The sequence below is a fragment of the Pseudochaenichthys georgianus genome, chromosome 13 (genome assembly GCF_902827115.2).
Source record: "Pseudochaenichthys georgianus chromosome 13, fPseGeo1.2, whole genome shotgun sequence".
Taxonomy (NCBI): domain Eukaryota; kingdom Metazoa; phylum Chordata; class Actinopteri; order Perciformes; family Channichthyidae; genus Pseudochaenichthys; species Pseudochaenichthys georgianus.
In genome coordinates, this window is record NC_047515.1 from 5,617,306 (window position 1) to 5,644,942 (window position 27,637).

General features: G+C 41.6%; 1 protein-coding gene across 4 annotated transcripts in view; it reads left to right on the forward strand.

Annotated features, from left to right (window-relative positions):
- fat3a (FAT atypical cadherin 3a) overlaps positions 1 to 27,637 on the forward strand; it is a 204,433-nt gene that overhangs the window by 103,865 nt on the left and 72,931 nt on the right. For all 4 annotated transcript variants that reach the window (XM_034097344.1, XM_034097345.1, XM_034097346.1 and 1 more), the window contains exons 3-4: positions 7,628 to 7,951; positions 27,180 to 27,241. In XM_034097344.1, coding sequence (XP_033953235.1) covers positions 7,628 to 7,951; positions 27,180 to 27,241 — 386 coding nt within the window. The remainder of the gene's footprint in view (positions 1 to 7,627; positions 7,952 to 27,179; positions 27,242 to 27,637) is intronic.

Sequence of the window (27,637 nt, forward strand, 5' to 3'; positions counted from 1 at the left end):
TGCTCACTAATAGCCTCTCCACAATCTAACGCGGCGGACCCCCCTCACACCTACAGCCTTCCCTTTCCATGCAGCCGGTCGAGATTCACCCATTACCTTGCCTACCTCCACATGAGCAGGTGGCTATTTAACCTATTTTATTTGTTGAAGTTTGGTGGTGGAGTTCTGCTCTCACTTTGTGTGTCTCCTTCCCTTCTCTCTCTCTCTCTGCTCAGCGTCCCCTCTCCTCTGGCCTTTGCAGAATGATGAATGAGGTGGCATAAAGAGCTGACTGTGAAACAGGCTGAACCAATCCCTCTACAACCTGAATGTTTTTCCTCATTGACTTTATTGCACTTCTGAGAATCCACAACACACACCAGCACCGGAGTGTAGAAGACTGACATATTATCACAGTGCCGCTAATCATATGAAGAGAGACACATACACTATAACATCTACTTTTGAATATATCTACACTTACAGGCCAGACTGCCATGGAGTCTGTTGGCATGGATGGGCATGTGTGTTTAACGATGGCAATACGTTCCATGAGTTATGGAGTGGATTATACACGACACGTGTCATGGCCATCATATAACCTGATATTGGCTCGATGCTGTTTTCTTGCTAATGGAAGCGTTCTAGCTAGTGGTGCTTCCTCATTGCATGTTACTTAAGCTCCTGCTAGATCTGTGGCAGTGGGCACTGGATATAAAATGCACCGGACTCACTGATTGAATTTGACTAGATTACGTCATGTTGTGTTCAAGAATACTGGACATTTCAGAGAGGCAGGAAGCAAGACATCCCATCTGCTCAGCACCAAGTCAGGGTATACTTAAAGTGCCTACTAGTCTGCACCACCTAGTGTTCCTAAAGCTCAATGGTCAACCCATGGCACCAATTGGCATACAGTAATGGCCACTGGAAAACTCATTATGGGGAATCAGATGGAAAACAAGCACTAGGAGTGACTGCTCACTAGATCTGTTATATTGTGTCTGTAAGTGGAAGACAACTAATCATAACAATAGTCCATATTTATATATGTGTTCAGCACTTCAAAAGGTTCCAAATTGACTTAATGGTAAAAGAAAAAAGAAGTAAAAGAAACAGTGAAACCACAGGCCGGCTGCAGCCCAGGTGGAGGGTTGTCTAATCAGAGGGTCAGCGGTTTGATCCCCGGCCCCTGCACTCAACATGTTGATGTTTCCCTGGGCAAGACACTTGACCCAGAGTAGTCCCAATGGCATGGCCAACGGTGTGTCGATGTTTGTGTATGTTAGTCTCTTGAGCAGGTGGCACCTTGTGTGGCAGCCTCTGCCTCTGTATAAGGGAAATGGTGATTGCTGACTTCTAAAAAGAGCTTTGCGACTTTGCAAAGACTGGAAAAGCGCTCTAATCTGCAAATACTGTCCATTTACCATTTTCAACAATACCAGTAACGGTTACAGTATAAAAGAAAAAAAAGAATATGCCCAAAGACTCTGGAGCGCCTCATGATGTCTTCATGTTGTGTTTCCAAAGTGGATTGCCTCTTATACCAATCACTTAACGTGATGACCAGTAGGAGCACAGAGTGCCCTTCAGCCATGATCATGGAGTCATGGGAGACAGATGATGTTTTATTTCATTCCTGGGAACCTGGAACCATCAGGTCCTGTGGGTGTGACGTCACTCTGCACACATGTGTATGCTTCTCACCTACTCTCTCAATCACTCACATATTGGGAAGGGAAAACATGAATGATCCATTGGCCAAGAAGGTGGCGTCCAGTGTTGACGTCTTCTACCCTTAAAAAACATCCCTAGTTATATACAGACATCTTGGATGTTGGTGCATGTAGAAATGGCGATATTGTCCAATGTCAGGTGAGTGTACTGTGATATTACAATATAAATGAACTGGCATTGATTACTGTACACTATAATGAAATAAAAAGACTTGTACAAAAGAAAAGAAAAAAAAGTCCGATGTTCATCATTTCCCGAAGCAAATCATAATCATTATGACTCGTTGATCGACTGTGAATCTGACACAGCCACCATCTGAAGACTTGTGAAGAGATTGGAAATATAAAGTGACATACTTAGGTTTTTGGTGTGTTGTTAAATTGAGAGGTGGACCCCTCACCATGTAGGGGTTGGGGATTGCTTGTTCAACACGTCACAATTGCACTGCCCCCTTTCTTAAATAGCGAAAAAATTGCACTGACGAATAGAAAGCTTCTTTTTTTGTCCAATACTTTGTTTCATGACCAGAAACCTATAGAATGTATGAAGTTGACATCAGCCTCACCTGTACTTTGTGATGAGTGCTCTTTTATTAAATGAATGCTCGCGTAAGCAAAGTTAAGTAAAAAGGTAAATATTGGACTTCTGAAGAAAATCGTGTACATGTCGCCAAATTACAAACAGATGTTCTTTGTACGGCCTCACGGGGCTGCGAGCATGGCTTTGGACTTTTAGTAGTTTTGGTTCCTCATGGTGTTTTGTCGCCGTGGGAACCAGCTCTGTGGGTGAAAGCTCTTACTTTCTAAGCCACACCTTGTGTTTGAAGCTGACTTTCTCTGTGTCTGTAACCGTTTCCATGGGTATATTCTTCCTGCGTTGTCCTTTCCAGGTGTTCATATGTAGGTGTGTTGGCAGTGGGATCAGCCAAGCCCTTGACTTTTGGGGGCATTGTTCGACTCAATGTTTGAAGGTTTGTCAGCATTGCAGTTTCCTGTCCTTTCGGCTGAAGCAGTTGAATACTCTGTTTACAACCCAAACCCATACATGTGACCTTTTCACAGGTTTTTTTCAGAAGAAAAGGCTTGGTTTGACTTGGTCAGCAGAGTAAAGTAAGCACAAATAAACTCTATGGTCATTTCTCAACTCTGCTGATAGCTCAGTTTATAAAAAGACAAAAAACCAAGGAGAGTTGTTGAGCCAGGCACACTGTTGGGTCAGCTTGGGCTGAACACCTTGGGTAAGGTATCTCAAATATGAACAGAGTAATTCTACATAGCTCTGGAATTCCAGTAAATAACCCTAACCCTATCCCTAACCCTTGAACATTTGCCGGGGGCCTAGATACTGCAGGAGAACTGTAGGTTAGGCTCGGCATCCTAGACCTCCTCTCCCCCACAATATATCCTCACTGTGTTTAGAGCATTTATATACTTCCCGACAGCAGCTGATTTGATCAGGTTATTCAACTTCTCCTGCACTTTTGCTATTGGTGACTCCTTCAATGCTAGGTAATTGTCCCATTGTATGCATTGGAAAGCCTATGAGAAAAATAATGGGTATGTTTTCCACTTCACTTCGCCTTGGCAAATTAATAGGCATTAGTGTTAAGGTATTTTATGATCCGTTCTCTATGAGTCTATGGGACCTCGCCTGCATAATTGAAGCTGTATATACAGTATATATGTTATGTAAGTTAAAAACACGACAACACAAAATAAGCAAACATGGACATATGAATACCATATTACTGTGTCGACAGGAGTGTTTTGCCATAAAAAGCCCATTATAGGTCCAATTGAAACAGTAACTCAGAACATTTTATTGTCTGAACTAACACAGATATAATGGCATCTCCGAACAGGTGCACTCATCACTTCACGACATGTACATTAACACATGCTCAGTTTAAAAAAATTAGTGAAGCAAAATACAGCAGATACGCTTAGGAACTTATTCGAAGTTCATTAAAGTCCGATTACAGAAACTACTTTTATGCTCACACACACACACACACACACACACACACACACACACACACACACACACACACACACACACACACACACACACACACACACACACACACACACACACACACACACACACACACACACACACACACACACACAAACTCACTCACCACTAAGTATTGGCCTCCAACTTGAGCCGTGCAGTAGGTAAGAAATAAAAGACAGTGAATGCCTGTCTATTGAATTACAAGAGGTCTCCACTCCCTTGGATTAGTGCAAATGCTAATCACTGCCTTAATTAATCTTCCCCTAATTCCCAATTAAGCCCTAGACTCACTTTGTCTGGCTCGTTGCAATGCACTTCTCCAGATACCCAGCAGCCCTCAGGCCAGTCAGGCTCCAGAGCTCCTCCCTCACTGCAGCTAGAAACAAGAATTCAGGTATTACAAATGTCCTTTTCTCAGAAATTCACTTTAAACTTCCCTGTTAGCTGTCTGTTGTCTTGGCACGTTCATTTAAACCGTAACATTTTCTTGGATCCTTGTTAATAAATTATATTTGAATATACTGTAAATTAGAGACAGTGTAGAAGTCGGCCTGTGTTTTAATGTGTTTTTCTAATGTCCTGCGTGTTCAGGTAACAGATCCAAAGCACTATTTATATTGGCATCAGACATGATATCTGTTGTGCTGTGTCCACAACAGATTTAGAACATGAAGTCCAGTATTAACTTGAAAGCAGTGCAGTCGAGTATGTGGACACGAATCACTTGGCTCGTAGCTCAAAGACTCTAATATTTCAGAATATTTCCATTCTGTGTCACACAGCTTTCCGTGATTTTGCTGCAGCAATGCAGCAGCTCGGCTTTGTTTCTGCTCTGAGCTGCGAGGCAGCCGATTGGTCGGTGAGGCACCCTCTGTCACTCCCAGCTCTCCAATGTGTTTTATGTCTAGCACTCCTGTGATATGTGTAGTTAATTCCACACTCTTAATTGGAAGGCAGGCTTGTAAGCAGGAGTTGGGCTATCAGAAGCAATGTGGTAGCCGGTGCAGAGGTATTCATGTGGTGCAGCAGAGGGTCCAGAAGAAAGCAGAGATGAATGGACGCAGAGGCAGAGAGAGCACAGCACAGGACAGCTCTGAATTAATTACAGCTAACCTTGAACATTCAAATGTCCCACAGGACAGGAACAATGAAGCATGGTTCGTGTGTGTGTTTACGTGTGTGTGCTCATGTGTATCAGAACATACTCTAAGAGGTAGAGAAATATAGTGTGTATCCTGGCGGCCTACCACCCACTTTTCATGTATTTGTATTTGTCCCGCTCATGGTACGCAAAACCAAATGTACAATAATTGCCAACAAAACATGACAAAACACCATCGAGCGAAAAACAGACATTGAGCGAAAAGGAGCAGGGAGAAGAATAAAATCTTATGTGACCTGCCCCTTTCTAAAAAAACTAAATAAATACAAATGGATGGTCTGCCCTTCATAATTATTTTTTTCACAGCCAAACATAACAGTATCTTAGGATACTAAGAGAAACACAAAACAACTTTCACTTGAAAAAACTTTGAATGTTATCAGCAGATTGGATGGCTGTTATCAGTGGTAATCACTCCCATATATTGGTTATACACACACACACACAAACATACACACACACACACACACACACACACACACACACACACACACACACACACACACACACACACACACACACACACACACACACACACACACACACACACACACACACACACCCATGCAGGAAGTTTAATTCAGGGCTTAATTCGGGGAAGTAGAGGGACAGGGATACAGTAGCAATGACTTCTCTAGAGTCATCCTGGAAGTTACAGCTGCATGAGACCACGGATACCGACGGGCTGTCAGGAGAGGGGGAGGAACAGAGAGGCTCCGTCCTCCGTGTGTTATTCTTATATTCTTACATAGAGTCGTTGTTCATTTGTTTTAAGCTCAATAAATAACAAAGAAGACCTTTGGCCGGCACGTTTCTAATTTTGTCCAGAAGATTTCAACTTTAACGGACATGTTAACCGGCGAAACCCCACCTCTGCTGCTGAATCCAGTGCGGAGAATAAACAGAAGGGCAACCATGGCAACCATGGCAAGCATGTATGCGCGAGAAGTCTTGAGCTTCTCCAGTTGTGTGTGTGTGTGTGTGTGTGTGTGTGTGTGTGTGTGTGTGTGTGTGTGTGTGTGTGTGTGTGTGTGTGTGTGTGTGTGTGTGTGTGTGTGTGTGTGTGTGTGTGTGTGTGTGTGTGTGTGTGTGTGTGTGTGTGTGTGTGTGTGTGTGTGTGTGTGAGAGAGTGTGTGAGTGTGTGAGTGTGTGAGTGAGTGAGTGAGTGAGTGAGTGAGTGAGTGAGTGAGTGAGTGAGTGAGTGAGTGAGTGAGTGAGTGAGTAGCAGCAGCAGCCAATGAGAATTTGAATGGAAAACCCTCTATGATGAAGCTACGGTTAGTAGACAATACAACAAGTAAATTCTTCCGTCGGAGTTGGCTAATCAAATGGCTAACCCCCCCCACACACACACACACACACACACACACACACACACACACACACACACACACACACACACACACACACACACACACACACACACACACACACACACACACACACACACACACACACACACACACACACACACGTAAACAAACTAGACACACACAAACCAGACACATACATGCAAACACTCCATATCGACCCAGACAGCCCATCGGAGAGCAGACACACATATGATGTGGGAGGTTGCAGTCAGTTCTGACTAGACTTACCGCTGGTGAGGCATCACATTATTACATCAGGTGTTCATATTATAACAGATAGCTTTTAGTCACACAGTTTTACAGGCTGTGGTCTGGCTGGGACTTCACTCACCCAGTCTGTTTATTGAGTAAAGGAAATAGAGTGCTTTATTAGAATGTGTGGTGGGCTGCTCGCTATCACTCAACACCACATGTACATCTCCATCATGTAGCCACCTCATCAGATCTCCAGTCAGTTTGAGTATGTGTGAGAAATGATCTGTAACTTCAGAGTAAAAACAGATGAAAGGATTTCAAAATGAGACCACCTGCTGTGCAGAATAATTGTTAGGTATTTATGATTATTCACGGTTAAGTGATACACACACAAATAAGTAACGGTTACAAGTGGGAAACATCAATTAGACTCTATGGCTAGGCAATAAAGGATGCAAAGCAACAGGTTATAAACTATTATAAATAGCAGCAGAGAGACGATTAAGTATGACAGCAGGGTGATACTCACAACTTGTCCCTTAGTTACTTCACTGCAACTCCAGCTCCTTTAGTTAGACACATCAAGGCATTACAACTTACAACATACTAAAGCATTTAGAATGTACAACATCATTTCCTTAGGAGAACACGTTTTTTCACATAATGTTTCACACATGGCAGGCAACCAATTTCTTTTTTCTGTTCTTCTTTTGTCTTTTTATTGGTTTAAAGCAACAAAAAAAGGAACAATTCAGCTATTACAGTGTCAATCAATACATGCAATGGGTGAAGACATGGGAAAAACTCAAGCAGATGATGCAATGAAATGAAAAGATAATTACAAGGCAACCAATTCCTCTCCTCCCAAAAGACTCCACTGGTTATTCGCGTAGGAACTACTTTTTATCAAATAAAAAGTCCCTATAGAAACAGTTGACAGGGTGTTCTCTGGGATTTTTTAGAGCAAACTGAATATACCATTCAACAAAAAGGCATAGCTAATGCTGCAGTGAAAAACATGACTTTGCTTAGCACTGTTGTCTTTCACTTGGTGTGCTCTACAGCCAGTTCTCCAATGTCTCTCAGCCGTATCTGGATAATGAAACATTTAAAAGACTTAAATAATCCGAACACTAATTTTCTCTTTTTGTCTTTTTTCAACCAGGGGTGATCTACACCACCGACACGTTGGACCGCGAGACCAAGGACTCTTATTGGCTGACAGTGTATGCCAGCGACCATGGCGTTGTGCCTCAGTTCGCCACCATCGAGGTTTTTGTCCAGGTGGAAGATGTTAACGATAACGCGCCGCTGACCTCAGAGCCCCTGTACCGGCCCTCAGTGCCTGAGAACTCTCCACGGGATGTTTCTGTGATCCAGATACAGGCCCAGGACCCCGACGCAACCCCCCCTGCTGCAGCTGACAGGCTCAACTATCGCATCGTCAGCGGCAACCCGCAGAACTTCTTCACCATCAACACCCGCACTGGTGAGTAATGGTGTGCATGTCACCCAGGAGATTGCTGTTTGTGTCAGTTGTTAACCTGTTAAGCCCAGCTTTTTTTTTTTCATGAAACTGTGTCTCAGGGCTTCTTAACATTTAACAACCTATTAATGTGTCATACCCACTTAAAGGTGGGGTAGGTAAGTTTGAGAAACCGGATCGAGATACACTTTTTGTTATATTGCATGGAACGCTCTTAACATCCCGATAACAATGAATATCTGAAGTGCTTTGACAAAAAATCCATTAAAAAATATCATCTGTGGAAGCCGTGGCCCTGTAAAAAGCTCGACCAATCATCTGAGCCGGCTAAAGTAACTGGATGGCCTACCTGCCTGTCAGCCTTCCATCTGTGCACACACTTATCTCGTGCCCTCATTGGTCATGTGCGTGTTCGTGTGTGTTGGAGGAGGGGCTCTGTAAGGAAGTGGCAGATTTTTTCCGGCTGTGTATTTTCAAATTCTAGCGCACTCGAGCTGGTTTCTCCAAAATTACCGAACCCACCTTTAACGGGAAAAAACTCAGCTAACTGACAATATGAACCATTTTTAGCGAAACAAAACACAAGTCTCGAAAAAAGCGTCGAAATGAGCCCTGAGCGAAGAAATGCTAACGCACTTAGCACATAACCCACAGTATAAATACTTTATTACTTATCGGATCTGCACAAACAAGATATCAGCTATATAGCTGAGATTCCACATATGCTAGAGGTATAATCATCACTGTGCGACTAAAACTCGCCGCAGCTGAGGCAAACCCAGACATCACACAACATAGCTTTACGGAGCCAAAGCGACAAATACGTGCAAATACTTTGCTGTTTTTCTGATCAAAAGTTGTCTTCAATGGCATTCAAATGATAAAAACGCTGCTGAAGGTTAATCCATAGGTTAATCCAATGTGTCTGTGTCACTTTGAAATGATTACTGATAATCCATCATCATATTTATGTCAATAACGGAGTTTTCATATTAGCTGCTATGATAGCTACGAGAGTGTATGACAGCTTCCGGTTTTGGGCATTCTGGCTACGCATCACTCATTCACCAATGAGTAATGTTTAGATGGATTTTACGTACTTCCCCCCGATTCTATTGGCTCTAATGGTTAAAAAGAGATGTCAATCATCGAAATCGACCAAGTGGGGCCAGAGATATGGAAAATGCACCCAAATGACCCCAGAAGTTGTTTTTTCTAAATCTCTCTACAAAGGTCAAATTTCACTTGTTTTGCATCAATCTTGATACAGGGTACTTATTATATGTTATAGTTTGGGATTCCTAAAGCTTTTAGTCTACTAACCCTTCATTCAAGGGTGGTTTTCACTATAAGTAATGTTTTTTCTTTTTGACGGACACAATACTTGACATTGTTTTACTATGTTCAATCTGAATTTACTTTAACATAAAATTGATTCTGACTTTTCTTGATCCAACTCACAGGTTTATCATTGCTTTGAGAAAAAAGATTATTAATTTAACCCTTTTAGGAGGGAAGATATGGTCATTTGTTCTGGGAATGTCATTTTCGAGCCTGAGACCTGAAAAACCAACCTGATCTCACCAGAATGCGTGACTCCACCACGACTCCTTAACACTGCATTGCGTGGTGGACTCACGAACTTTGTTACATTTACGTGTCGGCACCACGCAAACAACCCCAATGTAAAGTGAATGAGGCTCCTTTGTCGTGGTGCACACACGCATTTCTACAACGTCCTGCAGTGAGCTTTTATTCTATAAAACGTTTTTAAAATCTACTTTATAGCTTGTAGTAACTAACGGGAGGCTTCTTTTATTTTATTTGTATTCATAATAATTTTTATTTTTCGTCAGAATGTATTATGGTGCATCAGTTACGATTTTTTGTTCTCAAAAAACAGTGCATTGTGTGTAATACAACTGTGATTTTTATTAAATAAGTTAGTTTTTAAGGAAGGCCAGAGCTTCAGCTGTGTCCAATAGATTGTTCCCTTTAGTTAACGTTTTTTAAAAGAACATTATATTCCGATTTGATCATGTCCCCTTTATTGTATTACGGAGAGCAATGTGAGCGTCCATTCCCATTGGATAACGCAGGATTTTACACCCGGAAGTAAGTATTCTCCTTACTGTCGATTGATTTTACAGTGATATCTGCACTACTCATCGACTCAAACACATCAGATTATCCTTGTTGATTACACAACATTGATTGGTTTAAATTGTGTACAATGCTTTTGTAATTTTCCCCTTCGATTCGGAGAAACACATATGTGTTCAGTTTAGGATGGCCGAAGACACTACACTACCCAGAATCCTCAGCTATCGTTTGGGACTACACCATGTACTTTGCTTGACAAACCCCGGTTTGTCCTCAAGCTCTGTGATTGGATGTTGGAGTGGCAGTGCGCTGAGCGACAAACAGCATTTTGAAATGGAATGAAACCCATCGACGGCACACTATTCAAAACAGGAATCGAACGTCTCCTACCCCCCCTCCCCTTCGGTCACAGGCTCCTCCAACAGTGCAACACAATAAAACAGATACACAGAAAAAATAGTGCAAGTCAATACAAAAAGTAAAATAGTAAAAAGTGAAATAGTGCAATAAGAGTCTATACAAGTGATTGGAATATGATATATTAGACAAATCATTTCTAAGTAGCAGCCAGATGAATGTTATGGATGTTATTTCAAAGTTCAGGTGTTTAATAGTCTTATGGCCTGTGGGATGAAACTGTCCCTGAGTCTGGTGGTTTTAGTCCGGATGTAAGATAAGATAAGATAAGATGGTACTTTATTGATCCCAATTTGGGACATTGTTTTTGTTGCAGCAGCATAAAAGACAAGGCATTTTACAATAAAACAAAGCCACAAATAAACAAGAATAGAAAGAAAAGAAAAGAAAATAGAAAATATACGTGTTGAAATAGAAAACATACATGTAGATATTATATATTCAAATATACATATGCAAAAATATATGACAATGGAATATGGAATATCAAATATTGAACAGATTATATGTGTAAAATGTACAGCGAGGTTGTATTATTAGAGAAACTATGGAGCAGAGAGTTCTCTTCCAGCCAGAGGTGATTTATTGTACAGAGTTATTGCAGTGGGCAGGAATGTGTTCCTGTATGGGTCCTTGTGACAGCGGAGCTGCAGCAGTCTGTTGGAGAAGGAGCTCCGTTGACTGTCCAGCTGCAGGTGGAGAGGATGGGTGGGGTTATATGTCTGTCCAGCTGCAGGTGGAGAGGATGGGTGGGGTTATCCATCATGGACAACAGCCTGTTCAGTGTCCTCCTCTCCACCACAGCTTCAAAGGGGTCCAGCTTGATGCCGATGACAGACCCAGCTTTCCTGATCACTTTATTGATCCTGCTGGTGTCACCGGCTCTGATGCAGCCCCCTGCCCCTCTGATGCGGCCGTTTCTCTGGCTGCAGTCACCACTCTGTGTACACGAGCAATGTCCCGCCCACAGCGCTATCTGATAGGCTATCACTGAAGATTTTCCGGGCGGGAGCCAGCCAGAGAGGCGGGACCTTCTCAGGTTACAGGCAGGTGCGAAAGAACGCAGACACAGACTGAAGCAAGCAGCAGCGCTGAGCGGCAGAATCATACATGTGTTAAACCGAAGTTCAATAAACATCCCTATCCCCTATGCTGAAGTTGCAAAAACACCACGATGTTATGATCCAATTCTATCAGTTTCCCAGTTACACAGGGACGCGGGAAGGCAGTCAGAGTTGGGGGTGCGTGCAGCGTCTCGCAGCGGAGTAACTGTGGTGCGGGGGGGGGGTTTCAGGTTGATATGTGAAGCTCATTAGTTAGCCAACATGTATTTAGCAAATGTTTAGCAACATATTAGAAGTGACTAGACTAACGTTAGGTCTACTGTAATAGCCTCACTTTTAATAGTTTGCAAAACATTAGCTAGCACTAGTGTTTTGCAGTTGCTAGCAGCTTATTGGGATTGTATGCTAGATAGACAGATATAATAAATTAAGCATTATTGTTAGTTAAGCATGTCAGGCTGCAGCCCCACTTCTTGTCTCTCTCTCTAACTCATTGCAGATGACTGCACTAAAGAAAAGGGCACAGAGAGGAAACCAGTTGTAAGATGTTTAAAAGTTAATTAAACATAATAGGCTATGCTTAAATGCATGTCAAAGAAGTTGTGTTGAGTTGTGTTGGAGTTTGTGTTATTCTACATTTTGACACCAAGATTTTCTTTTAAAGAACTATGACAGATGTGTAATATTTAATGCAGCCAAACCATTTATTACAATGCATTCATGTGATGACTTTCAAAGAGTAAAGCAAGCACTGCTGAATAAAGTATGATTTATCTTTTACGAAACGTTTTTTTCATATGGAATGCAGTTGGAGGTCAACCAATCACAGAGCTTGAGGCAACGAGGAACAATAGCTGAGGATTCTGGGTAGTGTAGTGTCTTCGGCCATCCTAAACTGAACAAATATTTGTTTCTCCGAATCGAAGGGGAAAATTACAAAAGCATTGCACACAATTTAAACCAATCAATGTTGTGTAATCAACAAGGAAAATCTGGTGTTTTTGAGTTGATGAGTAATGCAGATAGCACTGTAAAATCAATCGACAGTAAGGGGAATACTTACTTCCGGGTGTAAAATCCTGCGTTATCCAATGGGAATGGACGCTCACATTGCTCTCCGTAATACAATAAAGGGGACATAATCAAATCGGAATATAATGTTGTTTTAAAAAACGTTAACTAAAGGGAACAATCTATTCGACACAGCTGAAGCTCTGGCTGTGTGCACGACAAAGGAGCCTCATTCACTTTACATTGGGCTTGTTTGCGTGGTGCAGACACGTAAATGTAACAAAGTTTGTGACTCCACCACGCAATGTGGTGTTAAGGAGTCGTGGTGGAGTCACGCATTCTGGTGAGATCAGGTTGTGAAAAACAGGCTCTGGGGCCTCATTTACTGTATAAAGGGATATACGCTCAAAAAATGGCATACGCCAGTTTCTACGCAATGTTTGTGATTTATAAAATACTAACTTGACGGGAAAACGTGCGGTCCTCCACGCAAACTCTAACCCATGCGTACGCACTAAGCACAAAAACGGGAGAGACGAGAAACTGCGACAGCGTTGGCAGAAGGAAGAATGGAGAGAAATGTGTGGAAATAATACCATAAATAAAATGTTACCTCTCATTTATCATTTCAAGAATTCATTTTCAAACATTGATTAAAGCCAATCTTAAAATGATTAAACAAACGCCTGTTTGAGACTCCTCAGTGCACACAAAAACATAACTTGGAGAAATAAATAAATACGGATATGTTATTTAAAACCACCTCGAATATGTTGTGTTAATGTTATGAAATGTTTTCTCATAAATGATGCCGTTTTGCATTTCTATAGGTTGTAGATACGAGCATGGTTTTATATACTACCATGTTTAATCATGTTTTATGCCGTTTGCTAAGACTTGATAAGTCGCTCATAAAACACAGGAGGTATGGGAACTAAGAACACCATATGTGGTAAATTGTACAGCTAATATAACACAACACATTAGTTGTATTTCCTTTAACTGGTGGATATAGAGTTGCTGCGGGGGGGGGGGGGGGGGTGCAGATGCACAGGCTGCAGTGGAGACGCTGCGCACAGCTGATCGACAGCTGGGACACAAACCACCAAATACAAAAACATAATTCAGATCCAGTCGTCATGACTCCACTCCGGAGGGATTCCCCGATCACTTCTTACAGTCTCTCATCAAGGGGGGTCTCCTGTCCCCGGTACAAACACACTGCCTGAGGAAGGCTATGTGTATTGTTTTTGTCATGAACCTTTTTCGGACCACTTATTTATCGAAAAATGTCGGAACATTTCTGTACCTATTTTTTGGATTTCTATTACGTAAGCAACCTTCCCACGTGAATCCTACGCACGGCGTTATAAATGAGGCCCCAGGGCTTAACAGGTTAAAACAAAGTATAACTTCACTTATACTATTACCTTTCTTTTGTCAGGTAACCTACGTACTAAACTAACATATTTTAACCATCACCACAATCTTTCCTAACCAAGTAGTTTCATAGTGTAAGTAAAACTACACAAACCCACACCCACAGACTATGAGCATTTCAATAGTAGAAACTGTTTCCTTTGAACACATACAGTACATTTATGTTATGTCTCGAGCCGAAAACCAATATGCTTTCCCTGGCACTTCCAGAAGTTTTGCTATGCGTACCCTTCGCAACATAGTTTGAAGCGAAAGGAACCAGACCTTGCCCTTGGTATTGTATCATTAAGAAGTGAAGTGTTATGAGAGTAGTAGTAGTAGAACTTTATTTATCCAGGAAAATCAATTAAGAACAAATTCTTATTTACAATAATGACCTGACAGGAGGCAAAGGCTTCCTGAGGGGATGGGGTTTGGGAGGAAATAAAAAGACACACTCCGGGCACTACAGAACCCAGGAGACAACACAAACACATAGAGCAAAGATGACAGGCATAGCAGTTGAACATATAAAAACTCTAAAACAATATTGCTGTGGTTCAATCAGTCATTAAAATCAGCATCAGGCAAAGCAGCTACATGTGTGTACCAGGGTGTCAATAATAGTGACATTGAAGGTGCGGGGGGGAGACAAAGGTTTTAATTTGTAATGTTTTTTGAATGGTATTCCAGCTATCTGCCGCTGCAAACTGAAAGGCGGAGCGGCCAAAGGATGTATGGGCTTTAGGGATCTTTAGCAGGATGCTTGTAGCTGACCGGGTGTTGTGCGTTGGGGGTGTGCGGAGTTGCAGTAATTGTGTGAGGTAGAAGGGGGTGAGGCCTAGGAGTGTTTTGTAAACAAACATCAGCCAGTGGATGTTGCGTCTGGTCTCAAGAGAGGGCCAGTTAGCCAGAGAGTACAGGTCACAGTGGTGTGTCCTGTAGGGGGCATTGGTGGCGAAGCGGATGGCGGAGTGATACAGAACGTCTAAATGATCGAGAGCTCCTTTACACGCCGAGCGGTAGATGGTATCACCGTAGTCGAACAGAGGAAGGACCGTCATCTGGACCAGAGAGAGTTTAGCAGATGAAGTGAATGAGGAGCGATTCCTGTATAGAAAGCTGAGTCTAGCTTTAACCTTGGTCTGAATTTTGGAGAGATGTTCTTTGAATGACAGATTACTGTCAATCCAAAATCCAAGGTATTTATAAGATTTAACTATTTCGAGGTCCCGGCCATCGGCGGTCACAATAGTGCCAGTTTGGGAGGCACCACTGCGGCCAAACCACATGATCTTGGTTTTAGTGGTGTTCAGGACCAGGCCAAGGGCAGAGAGATGTGACTGGATTCTCTGAAAACTATCCTGAAGAGTTGTCAGGACAGTATCCGGGGAAGGGCCAGCAGTGTACAGAATCGTGTCATCAGCATATAGGTGGATAGAGGAGTTGCCCACTGATTTCTCCATGTCATTTATATATAATGAGAATAGGATGGGTGCTAGAATAGAGCCTTGTGGTACTCCCTTAGAGATGGATAGGGGCTGTGTCATCAGATTTTCAGATTTTACACACTGGGTGCGCATAGACAGGTAGTTTTCAAACCAGGCTATCGATTGGTTAGTGACACCAAGAGAACTGTGAAATCTTGAACATTTGAAATTCTAGCATGATACTAAACAGAAATAGACACGCACCAATACGTTTGCAATCCAGGAACCAATTGGCTATTGGCGGAGGACGCCAAGCCTCCAGTAGCAAGAAACAATCTTTTTAGTGTCCGGGGTAGATTGTGGATATTTGGTCCAAGAGGTTCTCTTCGTTTGGCGTCCATTATTTACAGTCAAATTAGCAAATAAGATCTCAACATCATAGCTGGAGCTTCGAGACAATGTCTACGTCGGGATGTTTCATAAATAGCCAATTAAAAAGCTAATGTCAAGCTAATGAAAACATACATAGTTGTCAGATGCATCTCACTGCTCTCCACACAGACAACAGACAAAGGTCTCAACAACCTTAAATGGTCAATAATACTTGGTCTACAAACAAAAACCAGAATGCTTCTTTTATCAAAATCTTGCCCACAGAGTTGCAGTATTGGCAGATATATGTTCATAAAGACAAATACGGTTTTCAATGCCAATTTACACTTTAATGCTTGCTATAAAGAAGAAACAAACCTGATAAAGACAAAAATAACATGAACAGATGGATAGACAGCTCAGAGCTGTTGTTCTACACTTAACTTAAAGCATAGGGTCATGAAATAATAGCTAGCTCAGTTAGCATTCATCTCATTTGCACGTATGAACAGTCCTAAAGATGTCAGGACTCCAGCTCTAGTTTTCTGGGGTGTCTGGCTTTCCTCATTACTGGCATTCAGTTGTGTGATGATAACGCTAAGTACATACATGTAGTTATAGGGACTAAGAGCAGTGAGGGAAATTGTACAATAATAGCGTCTCTATAGTGTGTGTTGGATGAAGTAAAGGCAGGGTAGAGAACGAGGAGAAGGAGGTTGCCGGGAGAAACAAAAACAGCAGCTGCATGGTCTGAACACACACATCCCCTCGCACGCGTCCTCACACAGTTTGTTCTGCAGATAAGGTGGAGAGAGGGGGAAATATAATTGGCTGCTGTTATATTTATCTTTTCTTTAGTCGAGACCTCCTTGCTTTGCATTTGATTCCTTTCCACCCATTTGTCTCAGGCTACTGCTCCTCTCTCTGCCTTTATTAAAGTGATTATTGCACTTTGCTTTTTTCTATTGTCATCTCTCATCTCATCATGTCCTCTCTGTCTGTCATCCTCTCATGCGCTCTGCCTCACTCCGACTATCTCCCTTCTTCTCTTGATAGCTCGTTCCCGATGTTTATAGCTGCAAATCCGTCTCCTCTCTCTCTCTCAATGGCAGATGTTGAATATTTGATTTAGTCGTAATGAAACTTTGATGAGGGACTGCAGATCATCCATAAAGCCTGCAGCACTCTTCCTCTCTTGTTGTTAACTTCCTCTTTCCTTCTGCCTGATTGTCTCTCTTTAGCTCTCTGTTTATTCATCTATCACTTCTCCTCTCATTCTAATCCCATCTCTGTTACCGTGGGAACATAGAAGCCCTCAACACAGTCCACCGGGATGTTATCCGGTTTGGATGGTTACTTACAAAATGTATTCAGTTTCAATTACAATACAACATATGTAATCTATGAAAACATAATGTTACCTGATTAATCTCATCAATATCAAATGAAATGCAAACAAAAAAAAGACCAATTTAAGTTTAAGGAACCCAAGATATTCTCTATAAAAATGTGTTACTTGCTCAGTGGTTTTTAAAAGAGCTTAGTCTTTAGAACACCTTCACTAAGCAGGAAGTAATATAGAGCAATACAAAAGTGCACGACTCATATAGTGCAGGACAAAATATATAAATGAAATCTAAGCAAACACAAAATGCTCCAATTTAGTTGAATTAGTATGCACACTATTTTGAGAACACATGGGTTCTTTATTTTAAAATCCATGTAACATTACAATCTGGCTTTTAGCCCCATTTGTTAGAAATGTAACAACAATCTGATGAAGTAACCAGTTAAGCCCCATGCCCCCGGCACCGGGGGGCAAAACGCAACATCTTGCATGAAACAGCGGTTGAGGGCTTCTTAACATTTAACAAACTATGAATGTGTCATACCCACTTAACGGGAAGAAGCTCAGCTATCAGACAATATTAACCATTTTTAGCTAAACGAAACAAAAGGGTCATATCAAGCCTCTGAATTAACAAGCGTTAACAAGATTCCAGAAATATAAGTATCATGGATCAGAACTCGCGACAGGGGAAGCAAACCCAGACATCACACAACGTAGCTTTACGGAGCAAACACGTCTTACCTTTTGCTATTTCTGATCAAAAGTTGTATTCAATGGCATTAAAACATTAAGAGCATTAAGAAATAGTGCTGCGGAAACACGTTAGAAAATGGCATTTAAAAACAGTCGTTAAAAAGCAAAGAGAATAAAATAAGCATAAAACATGAATAACAAAGATATAAAATACATGAAAAAACCTGTCTATAAAAGCCTCCCCGAGACCTTTTTAAGTTTCCCAGAAACTTCCCTTTCGTTTTTAGATTTCCTGTACCTCGGATTTTAAACACATTTGTTTAAAATCTAATGAGTTTAAATACACACATGAACAAACAGGACCTTTACAATTTAGGCCCGAAATGCAAACCTGGATAAACACATGCATTATCGAAGACGTATTGGAGGGAAGGGATTGGCGTAGTTTGGCACCCTTGAGCAGTTGGGGGGCTCAGTGCCTTGCTTAAGGACACCCATGCAGTACCTAGGATGTGAACTGGCACCTCTCCGACCCTGATTGACAATGTGACTCATACAGTATGTACTTTAAAGGTCCCATGTCATGCTTTTCCGGTTATCACCCGTCCCCTTGTGTGTGATGAAGGTTTTTCTGCATGTAAACGATCTGCAGAGTCACAAACCCTCAAAGTACACCCTGTAGCGAGTAAAACTCTAACACAGAAAAGACCTGTCTGTGCTGCCCCAGAACGCCTCCTTGGGGATTTCTCTTTTTTCATTGTTTACTTCTTGGGTACACGACGTATTTCGGGGATAGTGACGTAACGCAACGTCCGCGAAGTCGTTACGTGTGGACCAATCCGCGGACTTCCTCACACACACACACACTGTGGGGGGGGGAGCTTGTTGGGGCTTGTTGGCAAGAGATCCAACAAGCCGTGTAGGACAGAGAGTGAATACACATACTATACGGAGATGCTGTATGAGAAACCAATGTGAGTTTGGAATAGTACACAATCTAAATGTATTTCGTATACCTCAACAATGAAATTATGATCAGTAGAAATAGCCTTGACATGGGACATTTAAATGACTCACCAACCGTATCTCACATGGTGTCTAACGTCAACCTGCTGAATGTCCTTGATCGACTCATTAATGAATTGATATCTTCATTTATGAGCTGGTTAAGAAAAGATTGAGAATGCCAGGACTGTCAATCTTTGGTAGATCAAAGAACTGAAGGATTACTTGTTTTCCCTAAGGATGTTCTTTTGCTTCCTGAACAAAAGGAGATATGGAAGTCATTTCTTTCTAAAGGGTGAATCCCTGACATCCCAGACGTCATTAGTGTGTATAGCAAAACGTTGAAGAATATGAATTTAGTCCGCGGTGCCATCACTTTGGGTCATTGACCTTTATACACCTCTGCCGTCTCCTCTCTCCGCGCATGTTTACTCTGTAAGTAAATTGTAGGTATTGTGGAAGCTTTAAGCCTTTCATTCATCACACAAGCTTCAGTAACCCTATCTATATGGTAATCAACACACAAACACACACATTGGCCGATGTGTACCATTGTTGTGTTCCCGTTGTGTTTTAGTATTTCCACCTCATCACCTCCTGTCATTTCTCGATACCCTACTTACCAGCTTCCTTTGTCCCTTCATGTCTTCTTCATGTGCTGCATATATTCCGTTTCCCCGTGTTCTTAGCTAAATCCAATACAAATGTGGGATAGGGCGGTGCGATTAATCACATTGTATTTTCAATTAGGATTCTGGCTTCCAATGATCACGAAAACAAGATAAGCCAGATAAACAATTCAGTACGCCACATTCCGTTTCTCAATGACCTCGTTATGTCTGTGTTGTAAATCCAGCTGTCGCCCTGTTTTGCCTTGTCACCACCTTTGATATCTTTAAAACCAACATGTTTAGTGTTAGATTGTTAAACGTAACTACGAGAGCACAAGATTCTTCAAAGATATAGCCTGTTAAGGTTACTTTTAAAGTGCACCAGAATGAGGAATCCTGCCTTAAAGGGGCCATATTATGCTTTTGGGGGGCTCTCCCTTCTTTTGAGTGTGTTATATGCGATGCTGTGCATGTAAATGTGCTGCAAAGGGTAACATCCCAAAGCTCCCTCCAGAGGGACCTTCTCTCCCACACACTCCCCCCCTCCCTGAAACGCCTCTATTGGACTCCTTTGTTTACTTGATTAACATAGTGACATCACTGTCTAACACTGGCTCTTCTATTGGCTAGTGCTCAAACACATTGTAAGTGATAGGCTAAGGGGTGGGGCATATCTAAGCAGTTGACCAATCACAACAGAGCTAGTCAGCTAACCAATCAGAGCAGACTGGGCTCTGGTTTCAGACAGAGGGTGAAAAGAGGTGCTGCAGCACAGGCAGTATGAGAAGATGGAGACATGTCACCGTAGAGACAGGAAATACAATGATGACCCTGGAAAGGGGCATAAAGGGGCCCCTTTAAAGCGACTTTCTACATGCATGATCCCTCAACGAGCAATCATGCCAAATAATAGTTTTCTCAATATTGTTCACATCAATCTGTAACGTTTGTGATTCTGGACATTATTGACCATCCCTAATATGGCATTTAGTCTTTTGCTGTCAATATTCCAGCTACCATTTGTATATGTTTTATTTATGGGAGACCTCCATTAAATCAGCAGCTTAGCTGACCCAATTCAAGTCAACAATAATTGGAACCGGTAGGTCCCGCGTCGGGTCTTTGATGCAAAGACCAGAAAATAGCCAAATCTTCATGGGAATTTCATTGATCTCCTTGATAGGAATTCCTCTCTTCTCTCCGCCCTCCAGCTGGTCGCTAATTGAATCTTCAATCCTCTAGATGATTGGTATAATTAGCCAAGATATTCTGAATTAAATGTCCACTTATTCATTACTTGTAGAGCTTTGAACTGCATTGAATGGCCTTCATCAGCAAATGGAGATTGCTCCATAATCACCATATGGCCTGAGTATATACAGAACCATGCTTACATGATAACAGGATGTTGGTGAAGTTGTTAACTCTTGTCAGATGTTCTCTGGTGACAAATGTCAATGTCGTCCATAAACTTATTATCAAAAGTGTTCGGATAATTTTAATTCTTTTTCAGGAACAGGAGATTTCAAATGTTTTTTATTTACCTTTACACAAAAACAATATATTAGTATTTCAGAATATTATTTTCCACAGTAAACTCATCGTTCTTAATCTTAATTTTCCTTGCCGCAACCAAATTTGCCAACATGTTCCACTATTGTATTATTATTTGCACAGTGTTGCTGATAGTCATTCTTTTTGTCAAAGCTGTTTGATATTCACCTTATAAAGCCTGATTACATATAGCTCAGTTTTATAAACTTGAATACACTACATTTTAGAACCTAAGGAGATGAAGTCATTGAGTGGTTGAGGTTAAAGCAGTTTTTCATTAGGCTTATTGAACAGTGTCAATCCAATGCATCCCACATATGTCACTGTCTTTAACATCATTTCAACTTTCATTTTAACTTTCATAATGATTTCACTGAGCCTGTGGGACTCATAAAGGAATTATGATACACCGACTAGTATTATACTACACCACAGAATTTCTATTTGTTATGGTTACTTTGCAACAGCCAGGTGCCTATTGTGTAAGGTGTAATCAGTAGGAACCACAGTGCATCTGGAGTATGTAATTGCCCTTTGACACTATGCGTCAGTCATATTAGAGAGTGCAGATGGAACACATACCTGCAGCCTTCAGATGGCTGTACACAGAGTTAATCAACTGGAACTGAAGGCCCTCAGGCAGACTGCTGTGATGACAGATGTTGGGAACAATTTGATATTCAAATATTCAACTTTACTTGATTTGCTCTGTACATGTACATGTGTCTCCTGTTGAAGGAGTAACCACATCATGAATTATGGGAGTTTTATAAATGTTGCTGAAGGTCGGTCTAAACCAAATAGATGGATCAAAATAGCACATGGAGCCCTGGAACCCACAAGTACTATTTATATAGATGGAAAGTAAGGCTCTGTGTCCACATAGCCTCTTTTTCTGGCAGGAAGGTGCTGGAAGGGCTTTTTTTTAAATGTTTCTATGACAACGAAAACTTGACAACATATCACCACTTTTACAAGACAAACCATCTTCATCCCCTTGCCATTTATCTACCTATTTCATCTACTTTATATTGTTCAACATTGCATTGTTCTCCATGAACACAAACCTGACTTGTGTTGCAACAAAGATTAAATTAATCAGAATCAGCATCAATCAAAAACCTATATCTGGTGTTTTTATTTTTCACGTCAAATGTGTTTTTCCTACCTTGCTTTCTTTTAGGAGCCATTATTTATCGTCACAGCCGTATTCACCTGCTGACTCAACACGTTTGTGCTGGGGTCAACACAATGGTTGACCCCAACGCAACTAACTATGTCTTAGCGCAGGGGTGTCAAACTCAATTTCATCGCGGGCCACATTAGCATTATGGTTGCACTCAAAGGGCCGGTTGTAACTATATAAATATACATATATAAATATATATATAAAATAATGTATTATATTACATTATTGCCTCTGAATTGGATTATTATCGGATAGGGTAATAACTAACTACATTTGAAAGCAGAAGTCCAGGGCAAATAATTGCAAGTCTCTTTTTGGTGCGCATGTCACAAAACAAAGTGCATTGTGGGACATGTAGTTTATGGGCAACCAGCTTCTGTAAAGTAGCATGTAACCGTATTATATTCTTTGCAAGCTCTTGCGGGGCCACATAAAATGAAGTCGCAGGCCGGATTTGGCCCCCGGGCCTTGAGTTTGACACCCCTGTCTTAGCGTTAGCATGGCTACTCACTGCATTGTAAGCAAGAGGAACACAAAGTCACTCTGATTGGTGCCCTCCGACCATATGTTGATGTTGGAGTGTTTATGCCAGCGACCAGCACTGGAGACACATTTGCCAATCATCCCACTACCAAAAATACATCAGGGCCCCTAGGAGTCTGGGCTATTGTGGTAGTTGCCTCCTTCACCCCGGTTTTTAATACAACACATACATTCAAAGTATAAATAAATGAAAAGCAGGCAGACAGCTGGTGGACAGTTTGGATTGGACCAATATCAAAAACCTTGTGAGCACTGGTTTAAATTGTTGCTATATAAATACACTTTATTCATGTTTAAATTGCTCTTGACCATGAGTGGCACAGAGACAACATAATTGGCCTAACAAAGATGGAGGGGGGCATGGTGAAAATAGTCCATCCCATTCAAAACTGTATTTATTTTGGACCCATGCACTTTCAGGCTTAACATGCAGACGCTCTGAGTCTGAAAGGAGGATGCAGGTGACGAGTAGCATGGGCCCACATGGGATTAAGCAGGCAGAACATGTCCTGTTGCCACACAACAGCAACGGTCACTAAAAGCAGGCAGTCAGATACACGGCTGGAACTATAAGTAGGAGCTACTTTTCTACCGTTAAAATACAAAGTCTGGAGAATAACATGTTGTCATGAGGTGAGTGGCCAATGAACACACTAAGCAATGTTGGTAATGGCCGGGACGGAACTCGCCTACTTACAGTTTGAGGGCTAATGATTGGCATTTCTCTGCCGGAATTTCTAAAGATGATTGATTCTTCCTCCCTCTGATTTGCAACCAGTTTTGTGACAAGGGGTGAGGTCATTGTGTGACAAGGGGAGAGGGCATCTCCAAGCATTTCCCACATAGCGATAGCACAGAGCTGGTTGTAAACCCTAACCCTAACCCAATCTGCTTAACCTAACCCTTAAACTCAGACCTGCCCACTTTGTATCAATTGAGTTATCCTATGAGTGTTGCCAACGTGGTTCGTGTGCTAATATGCAAATCAGGGGGTTACCGGTTCAATCCCATCCACTGCAGTCAACAAGTCAAAGCGTCCTTGAGCAACATATGTTACACCAAATTGCTCCCCTTGGCATGTCTGCAGTATTGAGTTTTGGACATGGACATGTTGACTCAGACATGGTATGTCAAATGTATGTATGTGTGTGTGTGTTGCGGACATGATGCATATCAATATTGTCAAGTGTTGATTAGGCTCAAATTAGACAAACGTAAATGCATCTTATCTTATCTTCAATACAACATTTGAACCTTAATAACTCATAACATGCCTTGATGCAACTCAACAATATGTAAGGTTGATGGTGCTTTTTATTTAGGTTGCTGTCGGGGGGGAATTTTACAACAGATTATTTGTGTAAGGCAAAGGAAGGAACTTGTCTGAGTGTATTCTATGTTCGTGATGCATGTCTCTATGTGTTGTAATAATGCACATGTGTGTCTCGGGGGCTTGAAGTATACATTAGTGTGTCATTCGCCGGATGTTAATATTGTGTGTGTGTAATGTTGTGGGTTTTGGGATGTGTGTACTGTATTGTCACCTGTGAGTGTGATGCTTTGACATAACAGCTACACAAAACGACAGTAGTTTAAAGGCTGAGTGTGCGTGTGTTGTGTTAGTGTTGAGTGCTGTCACATGCCCTTCCTTGTTACAGTTAATACATTGGCACTAACAGATGCAGGAGCCGCCGTCAGCTGCTCCTGGCTTGTTAGCATGTCAGTCTGCGCGGCTAATGTAGCATAAAGCCCAGCAGTTGTGTTCTAATTTCTCATCAATCAATAGTGCTTTTCTCTTGATAGTTAAGAGTGCATGTATGACTAGAACAGTCCACAGCTTAGCAGTAAGTATAGCGTGTGTCAGCTTGATCAATGGTATCAACAGGTTGGACCCTGAATGTGATGCCTGGGGTCAAACTATGACACACACACGGGCCCAAGCCTTTATGGGGCCCAAAGTCAAATGTGTTCAGGGCCCCACTGCTGGAGGCCTGGCCATTTGTATTCAATGCGCATCATTCATTGTATTTCAAAGTGGTCCATTCTGCATTAAATGCTTTTGTTGAAAGTCGGAGGGGCCCCAAAGGGAGTAGAAGAAGAAGATTAACGAGTAGCAAACGTATTAAGCGTATGAGGGATAGGTTGGCAGTACTCGTGTACGTTTGTAATCAGGAAAACTTCACAGGCCTGATGGAATTGATCAGTTCCGATATTGTGTTCAGCCTTCCCATTTATTTCAGCAACAAACTAAAGTTCTTACGGTGATCAACTCTGGAAATACGATTCCCGCTATATTTCTGATCTAGAAACCAAGCGACGGTACTACTGATATGTCAAATGTTTCACTTTTTATGGCAAATATGGTTCACTTCTTTTTGTGTTTTTGGTTTATCTTTAGATGGAAGTATATTTGACTAATTATTTAGGGGCTCTGATATAAGATGATATAAACAGTTGTAACTTGTATCAATCAGGAATGAATGTATTTTATGTGGATACATTGTTATGCTATAAATTGTTATGCTATAATATATATATAATATATAGATGAACTCAGACGATTGCTAAAAAACATCAGGTAGGATTTTCTGTGAAATGGCAAGATGGGTGGGAAGAGGGGGGGGACGGGGTGGCATGGGAAAGGGATTCCCTATATATATATATTATATATATCTATATTTTTTTTTTTTTTTTTTTTTTCTTTTTCTTTTTGTATTGTCTATATCATTTGTATCTGTATAAGTCCCTTTTGTGAGGGCAAAAAAACAAAAAAACAATAAAAAGTTGGTCACAAAAAATCAGAAGGATTTCACTCCTCTAGAATTGTGAAATCACGTTGGGTTGAATTGCATTCTGTTTATCTTGTACACCTTATGGCAAACAAGTAACCCAGACACCAGACACTTGTTCCCTGTCGAATCCCATCAGTGTTCTGGTTCTGCCCTGGGATCTCCTTTGTTGTTTGATGTGTCAGAAATATCAGAAAAGTTGTCCTGTTGTTCAGATGCTTGAACCACTACAACTTCTGAAATGTGATGAAGAGTAGCTATACTTGAAACTCTTTCAGAATGCCTGACCTCCTGATATTTAACTCAGACGGCCTGGCAGGAAACTAATTGTGGCCGTTTGGCACGATCTCCTTCGATGACTCATTACCCAAAACTAAAGACCATAAGCAAGGGTTGGAATTTAGATTGGCCATAACAGCAATACAGCAACAACTCCATCTCACCTTCAACCCCAAAAGCCACTTAAACCTTTCTACAAAGAACTGTGACTCACTCCCGACTCAAATTCTGAAATCAGCTGTTTTCATGAATCATACTATGGTGACAGACGTACTGCCACAGTACTGTATGTGTGTGTACATGTGTTTATGAGTGTTGATTATGCCACCATTCCTAAAGTGCTGCGAGGCGCTGTCGAAAATTGTGAAAACCAAGCGCCCCCAGGAGCACTTTGGTTAGCGACTGCATTAAGCCATAAAAGTGCAAATTGAAACACATTAAACAATTGAAAATAAAGCTGGGCCATGCCCACTAACAGCCACTAAGGGACATCTGTGTATTACTTATTTCCCGACACCGAGCACTTTACTATGCCATTATGTTACCGGTGATAGAAAAAAGGATTGAACACATCGCAGGTGTATCCATGTGTACAGTGCAGGTGTCTGGAGAGGCCATCTCTGTGTGTCTCGGCCAGTCCAAACCTCGACTTGGTTCCAAAGTGTTCATCGAGCATGCACATTTCATGGAGCTTTGACTCTTTCATGTGAGTTGTTCCAGGAGCATTGCTACAGGCATGGACTAAATATAAAACCCCATATTGAGAGGCACGAGCACATCCATTCATCATGTTGCCGTGGAATAGCCTCAACTTGTAAGTGCGAGGGCAAATGCATCGAAGACCTGATGCAGAAATGAAACTGATATCTATATTCTCGACTAACATGTAATGGTATTTCCCTTCTCCTGAATGGTTTCTTCCAACAGAATAATCTCTCCCTTCGTCTAACCTCTCTCCCTTTTTTAAAGCCCTCTTTTTAGTTCAAGCAGCGAGGTAGACCTGTCACCACCTAACAGCCAGTCAGGGCCAACACCACATGATGTTGTGATCTTCGGAATACTAAATATTCACTTTGAATAATATCTCAACATTGCATTGGTATCTCCTTCTGTGTCTTTCTCTCCCTTCTCTCATTACATGTAATTAAAAGGAGCCATCGTGTCCGACACCCGACACCCACAACTAAGTACCATGTCACTTTGCTCATGTGGCTTACTGGCATCTCAGTGTGTGTGTGTGTGTGTGTGTGTGTGTGTGTGTGTGTGTGTGTGTGTGTGTGTGTGTGTGTGTGTGTGTGTGTGTGTGTGTGTGTGTGTGTGTGTGTGTGTGTGTGTGTGTGTGTGTGTGTGTGAGTGTGTGTTTTTTTCTTTAATTGTTTCCTCTTCTGCTTTCTGTCTCAGGTCTGATAACCACAACTTCAAGGAAACTGGACCGTGAACAACAAACAGAACATGTGTTAGAGGTGAGCAAATTGTGACGTGATGTGAGTCTGTGCACGCACTACATTCAACAACATCCAGTGGATATCTTATTGATAGTCTGCGGATACTGGATATTCAATAGAACACTTTTTTTTACATTTACATTTATATGAAACGGAACACATTTGTGTGTGCATTGACAAACACAAGTGTGGATCCTTCTGTGTGCTTGAGTGTATTATGAGACTGTTCTGAGCCATAGGCAAAGACCATAGGTGTAGTGCTGCCGGAGGGCACAGAAAGATCACTCCGGGACAAATGTTTTTGCTGTGAAAAAAAAGGGGCTGTACTAATTGTTTACATGCTAAAGTTCACTGTCCACGCGCCTATTGTTAACATCGCAACCAGGGCAGCACGGCTGTGCCCTGCAGAGTAAA